The sequence below is a fragment of the Camellia sinensis genome, chromosome 4, assembly GCF_055761805.1.
Source record: "Camellia sinensis isolate YWXY chromosome 4, ASM5576180v1, whole genome shotgun sequence".
NCBI lineage: Eukaryota > Viridiplantae > Streptophyta > Magnoliopsida > Ericales > Theaceae > Camellia > Camellia sinensis.
In genome coordinates, this window is record NC_138964.1 from 9,307,246 (window position 1) to 9,326,040 (window position 18,795).

An 18,795-nucleotide genomic window follows, 5' to 3' on the forward strand; every position below is an offset into this window, starting at 1 on the left:
AGAGAGAAACCTTAATGTTCCGACCCAAACCCGTCCCTATAGATTTAGCATTGTAATCGGCTAGTAATCTGAGATTACCAAAGGCCTTCCTGTACAAATCAAATTATCAGGGCTAGCAGAAGCTAATACAGAAGAAAATAAACGTCCAACAAGCTGTGAAGACATAAATTAAACAAAATGAACATATACATATATATATATATATATATATTTACCCATATATACATCAATCGATGGCAAGGTTGTATGTCAAAACATAAACAAAAGAGAGATTACATTCCCATCATCAACAGATACACAAAAATGAAAACCATTCATGACACATGATTGAATCCCAAAAGAGTGATCTCCGGGCCACCCAAAAGCCTTAGCACATGACTGATAGGAACCTCGCAGGGAGGCACAAAAGCTAACTTGACAAAATTGATACAAAGTCGACTCTACTATGTCCTCTCCTGCACTAGATCACCTACAAACATATATCCAAGAATGAGTTTCTGTTGTTTCTTGTACAATTTCGGTTCCCAACAAAGGTCTATCTCCAACCTCAGCCCAACAAATCGGTGACCGACATTTTCTGCCATATAAAGCCTCGTATGGTGCCATGCCAATGCTTGAATGAAAGCTGTTGTTATATGCAAATTCAACTAAAGGTAGATAAGCCTCTCAATTTCCTTGAAAGTTCAGTACACACATACATAACATATTTTTCAGCGTCTATATTGTCCTTTCTGATTGGCCATCTGTTTGCGGATGGTATGCACTGCTCAATGTCAATTCAGTCCCTAACGCCTTTTGCAAACTTTGCCAAAACCTCGAAGTAAATTTTGGAATCCCTATCAGAAACAATTGACACAGACACTCCATGCAATCTCACAATTTCATTGATATACAGTGTAGGTAACTTATCCACATTATAAATTGTTTTGATAGGTAAGAAATGAGCAGATTTTGTCAAGCGATCAACAATTACCCAAATTGAATCCATACCTCTATTGGAGCGAGATAGTCCAACAACGAAATCCATTGTGATATGTTCCCATTTGTATTCTGGTATTGGTAATGGTTGCAGTAATCCCACGGGTCGTTGATGTTTCGCTTTGACTTGTTGGCACTGTAAACACTTAGACACAAACTCAACAATTTCTCTTTTCATTCCTAGCCACCAGTAATTTTTCCTCAAGTCTTGGTACATTTTTGTATTCCCTGGATGGATGGAAAATTTTGACTTGTGAGCTTCTTGCTTAACTCGCTTCTTCAATTCATAATTATTTGGCACACATAATCTTCCTTGGAATTTCAACACATTCTCGTCCAAGGTAAAGTCTGGCCTCGGCTTGGATCCCCATTCATCAATATGTTGATGTCCTAGATAGAGCCTTGATGGCTGAGGCGAATATTGCTGCACTAAACCAAATAAAGACACTGGTGATCGAGTGGAAGGGTAAAAGATAGGGATTCAACTTTAAGAAGGGCCAGAACAACTCAAACAATTCACAGAACAAGAGACAGAATACGGGATCATCAAATAGCTCCAGCCAAGGAAATGATACACCCATCTGCCTTGGAATGTGGGAAAAGGCATAAAGGAGCTTGCTGTAGAATTTCTGTAGCATATTTTCGGTGCGGGAAAACAGGCCATATGATTAAAGATTGCCCACTAGGGTCCCAAAGCACAAGTCGACCCATGGCAAGTTTAGCCGCATCAGTTTCAACACCAAGGTCTAATTCGAAAGCAACTACAGGGAATGAAACTTTAAAGCAAGGCAGGGTTTTTGCTCTTGTATCGAGGGATGTGCAGAATACAGAGACGGTTGTGTCGGGTATACTCCCTATCTGTACCCAACATGCTTATGTTTTGATTGACTCGGGGTCTACGCACTCCTTTGTGTTCTATACTTTTGCTCCAAAATTAACTAGACCCTTAGAACCAATGAATTATCTATTAGCTATAACATCTTCAATTGGAGGGTCTATGATCTGTACGTATATGTATCCTGCATGTGAGATTACCGTTGGGGACATGATTTTATATGTTGATTTGTTGCCTTTAAATATAGCTCATTTTGACGTAATCTTGGGGATGGACTAGTTATCAAAATATTGTGCTACTATTGACTGTTTGATTAAACAAGTTGTGTTCCGACTACTTGAATTACCTGAATTTACATTTATTGGAGTTGGTGTTGTACCTCCCCCATACTTAATTTCTTCCATGAAAGCGAATAAGTAAATTAATAAAGGTTGTCGGGGATTTATACTCTGTGTTAAATGTGCCAACTGTTGCTAAACCCAATGTGGATAGCATCTCTATAGTTAGAGATTTCCCAGATGTTTTTCCAGATGATTTGCTATGAAATTTGATTGACAGAGAAATTGAGTTTATGATTGAGATAGTCCCAAGTGCACAGCCAATTTCTAAAACACCGTACTAAATGTCAACCATTGAATTGAAGGAGTTGAAAACCCAATTGCAAGAGCAAATAGACAAAAACTTTATCAGGCCAAGTACATCACTATGGGGTGCTCCAGTATTATTTGTGAAAAAGAAGTAGTAACGTCGACCTTGCATCAGTTTTGTCAAGCTAGCTTTTGTGCCTCCTTGCGAGGTTCCTATCATTCATCTACTAAGGCTTTTGGGTAGCCTGGAGATCACCCTTTTGGGATTCAATCATGTGTCATGAATGGTTTTTATTTTTGTGTATCTGTTGATGATGGGAATGTAATCCCTTTTTTGTTTATGTTTTGACATACAACCTTGCCATCGATTGATGTAACGTTCATTTTGTTTCATTTAAGTCTTCACAGCTCGTTGGATATTTATTTTCTTTTGCATTAGCTTCCACTAGCCCCGATAATTTGATTTGTACAGGAAGGTCTTTGGTAATCTCAGATTACTGGCTGGTTACGATGTTAAACTTATAGGGACGGGTTTGGGTAGTGACAGCGTAGTATCAAAGCACAAGTTATACCGCACACTGTCAGTTCCAATTCTTGGAACTTCTGTTTACTATATTGATAACCATCATATACATCTGTTTGATTTTCATGACCGTCTGTACTATTTTGCTATTGGATGTACCACATATAACTACTATGCTTTCTGTATAAAATATGTATCCGTTAAGCATATGATTCTGATTTTCTGGTCTTCATGATTGTTCGTACTGTTCTGCTATTAGATGTACCATGTATAATTACTATGCTTTCTGTATGAAATATGTATCCGTTAAGCATATGATTCTGATTTTCTGTTACTGTTATAATTAATCAATTTGACTTACTATAAGGACATCATTTATAACCTCTTTACACTATTATTATTCACTAAACTCTAGCTCATTCTTGTATATATATATATGTAGGTGATCCAGTGCAAGAAGGGAAGTAATAACGTCGACCTTGCATCAGTTTTGTCAAGCTAGCTTTTGTGCCTTCCTACGAGGTTCCTATCAGTCATGTACTAAGGTTTTTGGGTGGCCCAGAGATCACCTTTTTGGGATTCAATCATGTGTCATGAATGGTTTTCATTTTTGTGTATCTGTTAATGATGGGAATGTAATCCCTCTTTTGTTTATGTTTTGACTTACAACCTTACCATCAATTGATGCATATATGGGTATATATATATATATAAATGTTCATCTTGTGGCGGATTTGATGCCTATGTTTTCCCTTGGTCCTCCAAACTCAATTTCCTCCCGATATTCAGACACATACTAACATGTCTGTCAATCAAAACATAAGTCAAATAGCACATGGCACACAATTAACACACACATATAAGCATATAAGTCACATGTAAACACATAATTAAGGTAAGCCACAGAAGTAACAGTCAATTAAGAAGGCAGGTGTTACACCTAAAACCCCTCATTCCTTAATTACAAATTTCAAATAATCTTCTCTCTCGTTCTCCTCTACTCTTTTTGATTCATTAGCCCTAATTCGGTTTCCAGCTCCAAAATCACTATTGTTACTCACTCAAAATCCACATTGAAGTTTGTCTCTTTTGAATCTTCAAACTTCTTGTGAGTTCTCTTCTTGATTTTTTTTTTTAATTCCCCTTTTGTATGTCATTCATAAGATATGTTTGTATATATATATATATATATATATATTTATGATTATGATTATTATTAGTGGAATTGTATAAATATAGTGTTTCATTGTGAATGAGGGTTTTGGGTGGGAATGTTGATACTAGATTTGTGTTTTGTAAATCAGAGTTAGAACGCAATTTTTTTTTATTTTTTATTTTTATATATAAATAAATCAGATCATTAAATGTGTTAATATTGTGCTCCCATGTGTGGAAGATGTGATCTAGGGTTGATGAAATAGTGGGGATTGCATTGGGTTGTGCTTCCCATTTTGCTGATTTGTAAATATTGGTGAGCATTTTACTCTATTGTTACATTTTCCAGGGAAATATGGTTGGGCAAGGGGTTGTTGAGTTTTGTGATGAAGGACCCCTAGTAAGGCTAACTCATTAAAAGCTTTGGCACAATATTTATTTGCAAATCCTTTTTATTCTCATCATTGTTGAGCTGCTTGTCTATGCATTTTCAATATGATTTCTCACTTTTTAATCAAATGTTGTCCTCCACACCCACACTCTCCCCGTCTCTCTGTATATGTGTCTCTGTGTGTATGTATACGCGTGTGAACATTTAGCTATTTAAACTGAAATATAGATAGTTTATGTGTGCAAACATGTATTCCCCACTACTTATTTTATTATATTTGTGATGTAATGTGAAGTTATTTAAAATAATGAAATTAATTGTGCTAATTTCACTATAAATAATGGAAAATCTGCATGATGTTTATGTGTTAACAATAACAAATTACCAAAAAACATTTCAAACTCTGTTCTCTTCCCAATTCTGTTCTTTATTTTTTTTGTTTCAGAGAAAGGTATCCAAAATCTAATTTAAGTGTGGATGTGTTCATCACTATGTTGGTGACACTTGAGGTATTGTTACAGGATAAACATTGATCGGTTTGTTGTAATGTTGGGGATGACATCACATTCTTGGATTACACAAACATTACCATCACAAATATTGGATAATAAGCACTGAAAAAACGGAACATTTTAGTGATGAAAGTATCTTTGGTGTAAGGGTCTACCTCTAGTTAATAGGTTGGCTCTCATGTATGTAATCAGGTTAAAGAAGTTCCACTTCTATATTTTTACTTGAAAAAATGTGAATCAACAAAATTGAAACGATATTGGAGGTACATTATAATTTCTTCCATGTTGTTAAAATTATTTCAAAATTGTTGGTTAAGAAACCAATCAAACCACAATATAAATAAGAACTTTACAAATTCTGTATAGTTGGCTTGGTTGAGGCACTAACTCAGTTTCTCCATAATTCGACTCTATAATTTTTTTAAAAAAATGTCAGGTTCAACAATTACTTGACACCCACCTCCAGAATAGAGGAGTTCTTATACATATTCTAATAATTACCTTATCTTTGTTGCAATTTATTGCTTTCTTCTGGCACCCTTTATTTTCTTGGCATGGAACTGACTTCTAGTCTACATATGAAACTTAATTTTGTGGCCTCTTATTTTTCTTGTTTGAGACAGGTGAAGAATTACATATCGCTAGCAGATCCTCATGCTGGGACAACTATTCCATTTTGTGGAGTGATTGATCCTTTTTACACTTGTTTTTGGTCTTGATGATTCATAATTTTGACTTTTTAATTGGACTAGTATAGAAGGCTAAGCCACTTTATTTAGAAGGTGACATTAAAAAGATAAAACTTTAGAAAGTCATGTGATGTAAAGTAAACCTTAACTAGAAATAAAAAATTAGCCATAATCTTTTGATTAAAAGGATATACTTTAGAAAGTCATGTGATGGAAAAGTAGTATTCTAACCATTAAATTCAATGTAGTAGTACACGAAATGTATAAAATTCCATTTTTCTTTGAGTTTAATAACAAAAATATATATATTTTTTTCTATTGGTCTTACTTAACAAAAATACGCAAATGGTTTAGATTGAATATATAATTTGTTAAGGATGGCACCAACATCAAAAGAAGAACAAAAACTCGGGCTTTTTAATGGTGAAATATCTTAACTTGGGCCCGCCCACCGGTTCCTGAAATTTCTTCCTCTACTCTTTCTGATTCATTTTCATAATACCTTATGATCTATAGAAGAAAGGTTTTTCAGCTCTAACACTTGCTAAATTTCATTTAATAAATATGGTGTTTCTATTTGTCTTTCTTGTACTCATTCTCGCAGATTGTGAGACTTCCAAGTCAAGCTACTAGGTTTTCCAAAGTGGGTGCTGAGCTAAGCCCCTTCTTGTTCCTTTGGATGCCCCTTGAGGGGATGATATTTCGACATGGCTAGTAATAAGACAAAAGGCCCCTCAGTAGCTGTTTTGAATTTTAAGGATAGTTTTTGGATGGTTTAGAACTTAAGGATTTTTTTTTTTTGAATCATTTTGAATGTTTTGGACAGTTTTGAACTTAATGATAGTTTTTGATGCCTAGAAATATAGTTTTTTGATGGTTTGGAATATATACATAGTTTTTGGATGTTCACAATTTAAAGATAGTTTGACACGCGGCCTTGCTTTTGTGTCGGCTGGCCGACAAAAGCAGACCTCCTCGATTACTGATTGTCTCGGCTCTCTTTTCTTCTTTGTCTTCTTCTCTTCCGTCTTCTTCTTAATCAGTATCTTCCGTCTTCTTCTTAATCACTCACTTCTCCTTCTTCTTCCTCATTCTCTTCCATCTCCTTCTTCTTTATCACTCTCTTCTGTCTCCTTTTTCTCTTCCGTCTTCTTTTTCCTCGAGAGACAGAATAGAGAGACTGAGTGGAGGAGAAAGGCTGCCAAAACTCAGTCTGTTCCCTGCCATTTCTCTGCAACGCCTTTCTTTTACACCTCTCACCTCTAACACATGGCCTTGTCTCCTCCTCTCACTCTCTTTCCGGACCTAAATAATCCTATAAGCTCTTTTGGAGCGAGTGCCCCTGCTCCTACGTTTACTCCTCTTAACTTTCCTATGCTATCATCGAGCAAATAATGGCAGCTCAATCTGACATTGAGGCCAACCATTATACGCTGAAGTCCTGCATGGAGACAATGACTGCGGTCTCCAAGTTGTCTCACTGGATGCAGAATAAGACAAGTGACGTACAACAGTTGAACTCCCAACTCTCTTTACTACAACACATGTACAAAGATGCGCGAGTAGAGATTTGCGCGGTGGAGGCGAAGAACAAAGAGTTGAAACGGAAGGCCACCATCATGGCCCGATTTAGAGCACCTTCGTACTTTGCTTTTGACGGCCAATAGGGAGTCAACCCTCTCGGTGGTCTTGTAAGCACTGAGGTAGGGCCTTCAAGGGTCGACAACAAAAAGAGGAAGAGCTCGGCGGAGGAGCTGAGTAAGTGAAGTCAACGTGTGGCCGTCACCAGAAAACAAGAAGATCCTTTTTGTTTCTTTTTTTCTCTTTTTGTATTTGTTTTCTGTTTTTTTTTCCTGGGCTTGTCTTTGTTTGTTTGTTTGTTTGTTTTTTTCCTCTGTAATCGGGGATGTCATCCCTTGACTTTATAAAATCAGTTTCCTTTTTTTTTTTGCACATCAATGGCGTGACTGGCATATCACTTTGAGCTTGAAAACAATTTTATTTGAATTTGGAGAATGATTGAATTGTGAACTCTGAACTGGACATTGATTCCATACTGACCTGAATCAAAAAATGACTTAACGAAAAAAAAAGAAACAAAGAAATCCAAACACACTTATATACTCTGACTAGTATTAATAAAACGTAAAAAAAAATGACTCTAAAACACAACCATTGAGCCTAAACGATTCTGCAGTTTGTCCTGATGGGTTCAAATTGAAACTGATGGGCCGACCAAAAAGTCGGCTGACGAACTTATGATCTAGCCAAAGAGTTGCCAATGAACTCATGACTCAAGCGGTGGAGAAGATAAAATCTCCGACTCGACTATGCCCCTAATTCCTTGCCTTTATTTATTTTATTTTTTTGTAAAAATGTTTTGATCAACATGAGAGTTAGATTAGCATAAAGCTCACATAAACTATGAGTCACATAATTCTATTCCTTCTAACACATGACACTACTCCTCAATTGAGGTTAAACCTCTTCCCACTGTCCCTAGGTATTCTAACCTAGAGCTCTGATATCAAATTGAGACGCCCCAAATTTTTGGAACATCAAGGGAAATTAAATAAACAAAATAACTTATTAAATCAAAAAGTTGACATCATAATTGGACATTCCAACTCTCGTACATAACCAAAGATTCAAATAACAATAAATAAAAACTTAAAATTATCCAAATACAACATCAAATGAAATTATAAAGTCCTTAATTGCTATTATATAAAACAATAAAATATATTCCGCTCTAATCAAGGTTTCAAGTTAGCCAATGCTCTACGTTAGCGTCAACTCCATTTCAACTTCAATTATTTCCTCGCCAAAACCTAGCATAAAACGCTGGGGCAACAAAAATATATGCCATGAGTTTTGCAACACAGTAAGAAAACATAACCAACCTACCATTCTTTTTAAGAGAAAAATAATGAAATTATAAACATGGGATAACAATATAATTGAAAACATAAATTACAACCATTAAAATAATTTATATAATTCTAATAAATTAGGTGACACTCGAAATCTCACCAAAGAGATTTAATTTACCAACCACTAAGCATGACAACGGTTAATTTGAAACCCTTCCTTGGTCAAATATTCAAGTGTTACCAACCGTAACTACCAGGGATGCCCACGTCCGGAGTTGCATATCCAAGTAGTGGCATCCGTGGTCTGCCCCAAGGAAACGGTCTGCCAGGGGTATGTTACCTCCCTGTGTGCCACCTGCACATCCACCCTTATTCCAAAACCGAACACCGAAAAGGGTTCAAATAAGTCTCTTGCTATCTTAGGGTTTCGCGACATAATTTACGTGAGAATTCTCAAAACCAGGGCTCACCTTGAATAACCGGTATTAACCGTCAATCCTTAATTTCGTACACTCTTTAAAATCAAGACTCACCCTGAACAACTGGTATTAACCGTCAATTGTTAACTTTGTATATGCCGTTAATCATTTCAGTTAGTTTTGATATTAATCACAAATAATTCCAATGTTTAATTACAAATAACGTTATACCAACTCATTAAAATTCCCAACATAAAATATTACACATGTCGCACAATAATAAATAATTGTACAAAATTTAAATAAACAATTTATTTAAACCATTGTATGAAATAATAATTTAGATATAAAGAAAATAAACCATAATCACATACATGCATGGATTTTTAATTACAAGATTAGACTACCACAATATTAAATAAACCACAATACACCCATACATAGATTACTAATTTACAATATTTAATGAGTTAGACCAACACAATAATTAATTTTTTTTATCCAAATAATTAATTGAAGTAATAATCTTGAACCTGCCCAGAAATTTTCAGGATGTACCTTAGGTAATAAAAATTATAAATAAATTATTTATAAAATTCTAAAATTTGTGTAAATATATAGCATATTTAATAAATATGTTTAGGTCATTTTTCAGAAAGAATTTCCCAAAAATAAGTTATAAATGATTCTGTAAAATTCTCAAAAATTTTATGACACAGATTTATCACATTTTCTTAAATTAATTCCATACTTAAATTCATAGATCAGCTCCATAATCTAAACATTTATTATGAAACTAGATTTCCAAATTTCATCTTTTAGTTAGAAATTACCAAATTTGGCTTAATATAGAATTTTTAATAAATTTTCAAACATATAGTAAAATCTGTCTTACAGTTTCAGATTTAATTAAAAATTTGTATAAATTCGTACAAAGCTCAATAATTGTTGCAAAAATTTTTAGATGAACTAGATATCATTCCCAACAACTTTGTAGAAGAAATAATCTTCAAATTTTGAGTATAAAATTGTCTAAAAATTCATACAAATTTTCTGACAGATTTAAGGGCCAAATAAAATCTTCAAAAATCTTTTTAATGGTATAAACTACACATGCAAGTCCAAATTCCACAATATTATCATGATTTTAAGACTACCAATATCTTCAAATATTTGATATACAAATCATAAATTTACATACAACTATAAATAAAATTCTATTTACAAGTTTAGTCATTTTATCATATAAATATAATCTGAAAATTTCAACATTTAAAAAAAATGAGAGGGTTGAAAGCGTTTTCTTACTTAGTTGTAGGATTGAAATGGAACGATGAAATGGTAGAAAATATATATCCTTCTTAATCTCCTCCTCCTCTTATCCTCCTATTCAACTTGACAGATTTTTTTTTTTTTTTTTTTTTTTTTTTTCGCAGTTGTCCTTTTCATCCCTCCTTCACCAAATGCAAGCATGCATGTATATATATACAATGCATTGCTGAGCACCCCCCCTTCTCTCTCTCTCTCTCTCTCTCTCTCTTCATTCTATGTAATCAAATCTTCAATTTCCAAAGGCTATATTCTATACCACCATGCATGCAACCAAGTGGCAATGTTGCCACTTGAAATCTGTCGATTTTTTTTTTTTTTTTGTATATTTGTTTATTTGTGTGGGTTTCTTAAATTTTGATATATTGATATTTTTAACTAAGCTATTTAATAAGAATAATTATCATGTTGAATCCTTATTAAAATAATTTATAAACAACAAATATTGAACACTCACAAAATTATTATTCTTAATAATGTCTTTGTTAGTGATTGAATTGGGTTAATTTAAAACTAACTTTTACATTAATATATATTTCAAATAAACTCTGGATAAAATTAATTAATTAATTAATTAATTAAATTTTTTTTTGAATAATTAAATGCGGGTTTTCACAATCTACCATCCTAAAAAAAAATTTCGTCCTCGAAATTAATTTGTACCTTTCGACTCGAAAAGCTGAGGATAATTGGCACGTATCATATCTTCTCGTTCCCACGTTAACTCTTCTGTCCCATGATGTCTCTAGAGAACTCGAATCAACAGTATAGTTTTACCTCGTAATTTCTTCTCGCGACGATCCAAAATTTTAACAGGCTTTTCTTCAAATGTCACATCTTCATCAAGATTAATTTCCTCCCAATTGATGATATGAGAAGGGTGTGGCTCGTATTTCCGTAGCATAGAGACATGGAAAACATTATGTACTCCAGCCAGTTGAGGTGGTAGAGCCAATGATACGCCACTTCTCCTATTTTGTCCAAAATTTCGAAAGGCCCAATGAAGCGAGGTAAGAACTTTCCTTTCTTTCTGAAACGAACAACTCCTCAACAAGGTTGTATTTTCAAAAACACATGATCTCTAACTTGAAATGCTAAAGGTCTTCTCCTTTGATCTGCATAGCTTTCCTGCCTACTATGAGCTATCTCAAGTCTTTGTCTAATTAATTTCACCTTCTCGGTAGTTTCTTGAACCAACTCTGATCCTAAAAGAGGTGCTTCTTCGACTTCTGTCCAACATATTAGTGACCGACAAGGCCATCCGTACAAAGCTTCATACGGCGCCATACCAATACTTGCGTGAAAACTGTTATTGTAAGAGAATTCGACTAGTGGTAAGTGTTTCTCCCAACTATCCTTAAAGTCCATCACACCAACTCGAAGCATGTCTTCTAAGGTTTGTATCGTCCTTTCAAACTGCCCATCGGTTTGTAGGTGAAATACCATGCTAAAGCATAGGTTCATTCCCATTGCCTTTTGTATGCCCTACCAAAATTGAGAAGTGAATTGAGGATCATGATCAGACACGATGCTAATTGGTACTCCGTGTAACTTAATCACTTCTTTGATGAACAATCTACTGAGTGAATTCAATATATCTGATGACCTGACAGGTAAGAATCGGGCTGTCTTAGTTAGTCGATCTATCACTATCTACATACCGTCATGTCCCTGTGGCGATCGAGGCAAACCCGTCATGAAATCCATGGTTATGCATTTCCATTTCCACTCTAAGATTGGTAAGGGTTGAAGTGTTCCTGCCGGTCTTTGATGTTTAGCCTTTACTTGTTGACATGTCAGGCACTGAGACACAAACTTCGCTACATCTTTTTTCATTCCGCCCCACAAATATTGGCGTTTTAAGTCTTGGTACATCTTAGTACCTCCCGGATGTACTGTGAATGCTGAATGGTGGAATTCCTTGAGTACCTTTTCCCTTAGTGAGTTGTCTGGCACGAACATTTGACCTTGATATGTCAAACTCCTATCAATGTGAATTTCCCAACCAGGCATGGTTTCACTAGATTCCATGTGAGCCTTGATGAATGCTGCCTCTTGATCGTACTTTTGTGATTCCAATATCTCGCTCAAATTCTAGGCGTAGCAATCTGAGCACCAAGGTAAGCCTTTTCATCTTGAACCCCCATTTGCACCCCAAATTCATTGAGCGTTCCAACCATATTCCATTCTCTAAGTGTTAAACTAGCAACAATCCCCCTATTCTTGCGAGTTAGCCCATCTACTACCACGTTAGCCTTGCTAGGATGATAGGAAAGGGTAAATTGGTAATCCTCGAGATACTCCATCCAACGTCTCCGACGCATGTTCAGATCCTTTTGGATGAACAGATACTTCAAGCTTTTGTGATCAGTGAATATCTCAAACTTTTCACCACACAAGTAGTGTCTCCAAATTTTGAGTGCGTGAACTATAGCTGCTAATTCCAAGTCATGGGTGGGATAATCCTTCTTATGGTTCTTTAATTGCCTTGATCCATATGCATACACTTTGCCATTTTGCATCAATACGCACCCTAGACCTTCTTTGGAAGCATCACAATACACGTTGTTCCCAACGTCACATTCTGGCACTATGAGAATAGGGGAACTCGTCAATCTTTTCTTTAGTTCTTGGAATGAATTTTCACAAGACTCGTTCCATTCAAACTTTACCCCCTTTTGAGTCAAATGTGTCATTGGTTTGGCCAATTTTGAGAAGTCTTGAATGAATCTTCGATAGTAACCGGCCAATCCTAAGAAACTACGAATCTCAAATGTGTTTTTAGGTTGCTTCCATTCTGTCACTGCTTCTACTTTAGTTGGGTCTACTTATATTCGCTTTTTAGATACCATGTGACCCAAAAACTTTACTTCCTCCATCTAGAACTCACATTTACTAGCCTTAGCATACAGTTGGTTTCCTCTCAAAGTTTGAAGTACTATCCTCAAATGTTGTTCATGGTCTCATTCAGACTTGAAATACACCAAAATATCATCTATGAAAACTACCACAAATTGATCTAAGTAAGGCGTGAATATTTTGTTCATTAAGCTCATGAACACGCCTGGTGCATTGGTTAGGCTGAATGGCATCACTACGAATTTATAGCGGCCGTAACGGGTTCGAAATGTAGTCTTAAGAATATCTTCCTCCCGAACACGCAAAAAAAGAAAGGAAAAACTCAAAATGCAAGGATGTGGGGATACGAGGTTTCGAACCCCTGACCTCAGGCTTAGTCTCTTGCTCCCTCAACCACTGAGCTATGCCACTCTTGTGACAAAATATTCAAACAAATATATATATATATATATAGGTATACGAGACACATATACAAATAAACCAAAACAAAACAAAAGAAACACTCGTTATGGGGGCTTAAACCTCTGACCTCAGGCTTAACCTTTCAATCCTCAACCACTGAGCCCAACCACTAAACCCAACCCACTCTTGTGACCAAATATGAAAACAAATATATATAATACATAGATATACAATACATATACATATATGCATACAACTCTCCAGCCTCTTTCTCTTCCTTCGAAAATCGCGTTTGACACGCGGCCTTGCTTTTGCGTCAGCTGGCCGACAAAAGTAGACCTCCTCAATTATTGATTGCCTCGGCTCTCTTTCCTTATTTATCTTCTTCTCTTCTATCTTCTTCTTAATCACTCACTTCTCCTTCTTCTTCCTCATTCTCTTCCATCTCCTTCTTCTTCATCACTCTCTTCTGTCTCCTTTTTCTCTTCCGTCTTCTTTTTCCTCGAGAGACAGAACAGAGAGACTGAGTGGAGGAGAAAGGCTGCCAAAACTCAGTCTGTTCTCGGCTATTTCTCTACAACGCCTTTCTTTTACACCTCTCACCTCTAACACATGGCCTTGTCTCGTCCTCTCACTCTTTTTTCGGACCTAAATGATCCCATAAGCTCTTTTGGAGCGAGTGCCCCTGCTCCTACGTTTACTCCTCTTAACTTTCCCATGCTATCAATCGAGCAAATAATGACAGCTCAATCTGACATTGAGGCCAACCATTATACGTTGAAGTCCTGCATGGAGACAATGACTGCGGTCTCCAAGTTGTCTCACCGGCTGCAGAATAGGACAAATGAGGTACAACAGTTGAACTCCAAACTCTCTCTACTCCAACGCATGTACAAAGATGTGAGCAGAGATTTGCGCGCTGAAGGCGGACAACAAAGAGTTGAAACGGGAGGCCACCGTCATGGCCCGATTTTGAGCACCTTCGTACTTTGCTTTTGACGGCCAACAGGGAGTCAACCCTTTCGGTGGTCCTGTAAGCACTGAGGTAGGGCCTTCAAGGGTCGATGACAAAAAGAGGAAGAGCTAGGCGGAGGAGCCGAGTAAGTGACGTCGACGTGTGGCCGTCATCGGAAAAACAAGAAGATCCTTTTTGTTTCTTTTTTTCTCTTTTTGTTTTTGTTTTTGTTTTTTTTTCCTGGGCTTGTGTTTGTTTGTTTATTTGTTTTGTTTTTTTCTCTATAATCGGGGATGTCATCCCCTGATTTTATTAAATCAGTTTTTTTTTTTTTTTGGCACATCAATGGCATGACTGGCATCTCACTTTGAGCTTGAAAACAATTTTATTTGAATTTGGAGAATGATTGAATTGTGAACTCTGAACTGGACATTGATTCCATATTGACCTGAATAAAAAAAAATGACTTAACGAAAAAAAAAAACGAAACAAAGAAATCCAAACACACTTATATACTCTGATTAGTATTAATAGAACGTAAAAAAAAAATGACTCTGAAACACAACCATTGAGCCTAAGCGATTCTGCAGTTTGTCCAGATGGGTTCAAATTGAAACTGATGGGCCGACCAAAAAGTCGGCCAACGAACTCATGACTCAAGCGGTGGAGAAGATAGAATCTCTAACTCGACTATGCCCCTAATACCTTGCCTTGATTTTTTTTTTTTTTGCAAAAATGTTTTGATCAACATGAGAGTTAGATTAGCATAAAGCTCACATAAACTGTGAGTCACATAATTATATTCCTTCTAACACATGACACTACTCCTCAATTGAGGTTAAACCTCTTCCCACCGTCCCTAGGTATTCTAACCTAGAGCTCTGATACCAAATTGAGATGCCCCAAATTTTTGGAACATCAAGGGAAATGAAATAAACAAAATGACTTAATAAATCAAAAAGTTGACATCTTAATTGGACATTCTAACTCTCGTACATAACCAAAGGTTCAAACAACAATAAATAAAAACTTAAAATTATCCAAATACAACATCAAATGAAATTATAAAGTCCTTAATTGCTATTATATAAAATAATAAAATTTATTCAGCTCTAATCAATGTTTCAAGTTAGCCAAGGCTCTACGTTAGCGTCAACTCCATTTCAGCTTCAATTATTTCCTCGCCAAAACCTGGCATAAAACGTCAGGGCAACAAAAATATAGGCCATGAGTTTTGCAACACAGTAAGAAAACATAACCAATCTACCATTCTTTTTAAGAGAAAAATAATGAAATTATAAACATGAGATAACAATATAATTGAAGACATAAATTACAACCATTAAAATAATTTATATAATTATAATAAATTAGGTGACACTTGAAATCTCACCAAAGAGATTTAACTTACCAACTACTAAGCATGGAAACGGTTAATTTGAAACCCTCCTTTGGTCAAATATTCAAGTGTTACCAACCATAACTATCAGGGATGCCCACGTCCAGAGTTATATACCCAAGTAGTGGCATCCGTGGTCTGCCCCAAGGAAATGGTCTGCCAGGGGTATGTAAACTCCCTATGTGCCACCTGTACATCTACCCTTATTCCAAAACCGAACATCGAAAAGGGTTCAAATAAGTCCCGTGCCATCTTAGGGTTTCGCGACATAATTTACGTGAAAATTCTCAAAACCAGGGCTTACCTTGAATAGCCGGTGTTAACCGTCAATCCTTAATTTCGTACACTCTTTAAAATCAAGACTCACCCTGAACAACTGGTATTAACCATCAATTGTTAACTTTGTATATGCCGTTAATTATTTCAGTTAGTTTTGATATTAATCACAAATAATTCCAATGTTTAATCACAAATAACGTTATACCAACTCATTAAAATTCCCAACAGAAAATATTACACATGTCGCACAATAATAAATAATTGTACAAAATTTAAATAAACAATTTATTTAAACCATTGTATGAAATAATAATTTAGATATAAAGAAAATAAACCATAATCACACACATGCATGTATTTTTAATTTATAAGATTAGACTACCACAATATTAAATAAACCACAATACAACAATACATGGATTACTAATTTACAATATTTAATGAATTAGACCAACACAATAATTAATTTTTTTTATCCAAATAATTAATTGAAGTAATGATCTTAAACCTACCCAGAAATTTTCAGGATGTACCTTAGGTAATAAAAATTATAAATAAATTATTTATACAATTATGAAATTTGTGTAAATATACAGAATATTTAATAAATATGTTTAGGTCATTTTTCAGAAAGAATTTCCCAAAAATAAGTTATAAATAATTCTGTAAAATGCCCAGAAATTTTATGACACAGATTTATCACATTTTCTTAAATTAATTCCATACTTAAATTCATAGATCAACTCCATAATCTAAAAATTTATTATGAAACTAGACTTCTCAAATTTCATCTTTTAGTTAGAAATTACCAGATTTGGCTTAATATAGAATTTTTAATAAATTTTCAAACATATAGTAAAATCTGTCTTACAGTTTCAGATTTAATTAAAAATTTGTATAAAGCCGTACAAAGCTCAATAATTGTTGCAAAAATTTATGGATGAACTAGACATCATTCCCAACAACTTTGTAGAAGAAATAATCTTCAAAGTTTGAGTATAAAATTGTCTAAAAATTCATACAAATTTTTTGACAGATTTGAGGGCCAAATAAGATCTTCAAAAATCTTTTTAATAACATAAACTACACATGCAAGTCCAAATTCCACAATATTATCATGATTTTAAGGCTACTAATATCTTCAAATATTTGATATACAAATCATAAATTTACATATAACTATAAATAAAATTCTATTTACAAGTTTAGTCATTTTATCATATAAATATAATCTGAAAATTTCAACATTTAAAAAAAATGAGAGGGTCGAGAGCGTTTTCTTACTTAATTGTAGGATCGAAATAGAATGATGAAATGGTAGAAAATATATATTCTTCTTAATCTCCTCCTCCTCCTCTTATCCTCCTACTCAACTTGGCAGTTTTTTTTTTTTTTTTTTTTTTTTTTTTTTTGGGGGGCAAATGTCCTTTTCATCCGTCCTTCACCAAATGCAAGCATGCATGTATATATATACAATGCATCTCTCTCTCTCTCTCTCTCTCTCTCTCTATGTAATCAATCTTCAATTTCCAAAGATTATATTCTATACCACCATGCATGCAACCAAGTGGCAATGCTGCCACTTGAAAACTACCGATTTTTTTTTTTTTTTTTGTATATTTGTATATTTGTGTGGATTTTTTAAATTTGATACACTAAGATTTTTAACTAAACTATCTAGTAAGAATAATTATCATGTTGGATCCTTATTAAAATAATTTATAAACAACAAATATTGAACACCCATAAAATTATTATTTTTAATAATGTCTTTATTAATGATTGAATTGGGTTAATTTAAAACTAACTTTCACAATAATATAAATTTCAAATAAACTTTGGATAAAATTAATTAATTAATTTTTTTTAGAATAATTAAATATGAGTTTTCACAAACCATATGTCAAAGCCATCACAAATTATTCAAATAGTAAATTTATTAAATTTTGATGATAAATTTATTGAGTCGGAATAGTAATTTTTTCAATTTTAATTTGATAATTTAACAAATTTTAAAATATATTTAATTTAAATTTATTTAGATAACGAATTGATCTTAAACGAGATTATGTCGGGGAATTATGATTTTTTAGAGTGATTTTTCTTAAAATGAAATGATGGTAGAGTGATAAAATTAGGCTTTGAGACCCTGTTTCTTTCTAGAGTTGGCGGACGAAATTTGACTGCTAGTGTTTGTTTTACAAAGTGGCCATGTGATTATAAGTCTCATGAGACTATAAAAGCAGTCCAAGGAGGGGATTAACCATCTTATGGGAGAGGCGATATCTAATCCCATGAAATTGGAGGTAGTAATACTATTTTGTCCCACATTTCATAAAAATAGTTTAATAAAAAAATAATTTCTAATATTAAAATAAAATAGTATAATATATTTATACCAAAAAAATATATATCAACATAAAGTAATATATTAAAATAATATAGTACCAAAATATAAATTTTAATATAAAAATATATCAAAAACACTAAAGATATTTCTGGAGCTTCATATAATTAATCTCATCATAGAATGACAAAACAAATATGAATTCTTACTAGTCCGATGGTTGTTAAGCAAAAATAATTTTTCTTAATTCCCTCACTAACAAT

At 34.3% G+C, this 18,795-nt stretch overlaps 1 protein-coding gene across 1 annotated transcript; it reads right to left on the reverse strand.

Annotated features, from left to right (window-relative positions):
- Positions 1-11,036: 11,036 nt before the first annotated feature.
- On the reverse strand, positions 11,037-11,578 carry LOC114319196 (uncharacterized). The gene is made up of 2 exons (XM_028266206.2): positions 11,465-11,578; positions 11,037-11,321 (listed from the first exon to the last, which is right to left on the reverse strand). Exons 1-2 carry the CDS (start codon positions 11,576-11,578, stop codon positions 11,037-11,039), a joined length of 399 nt encoding a protein of 132 aa, XP_028122007.2.
- Positions 11,579-18,795: the final 7,217 nt, after the last annotated feature.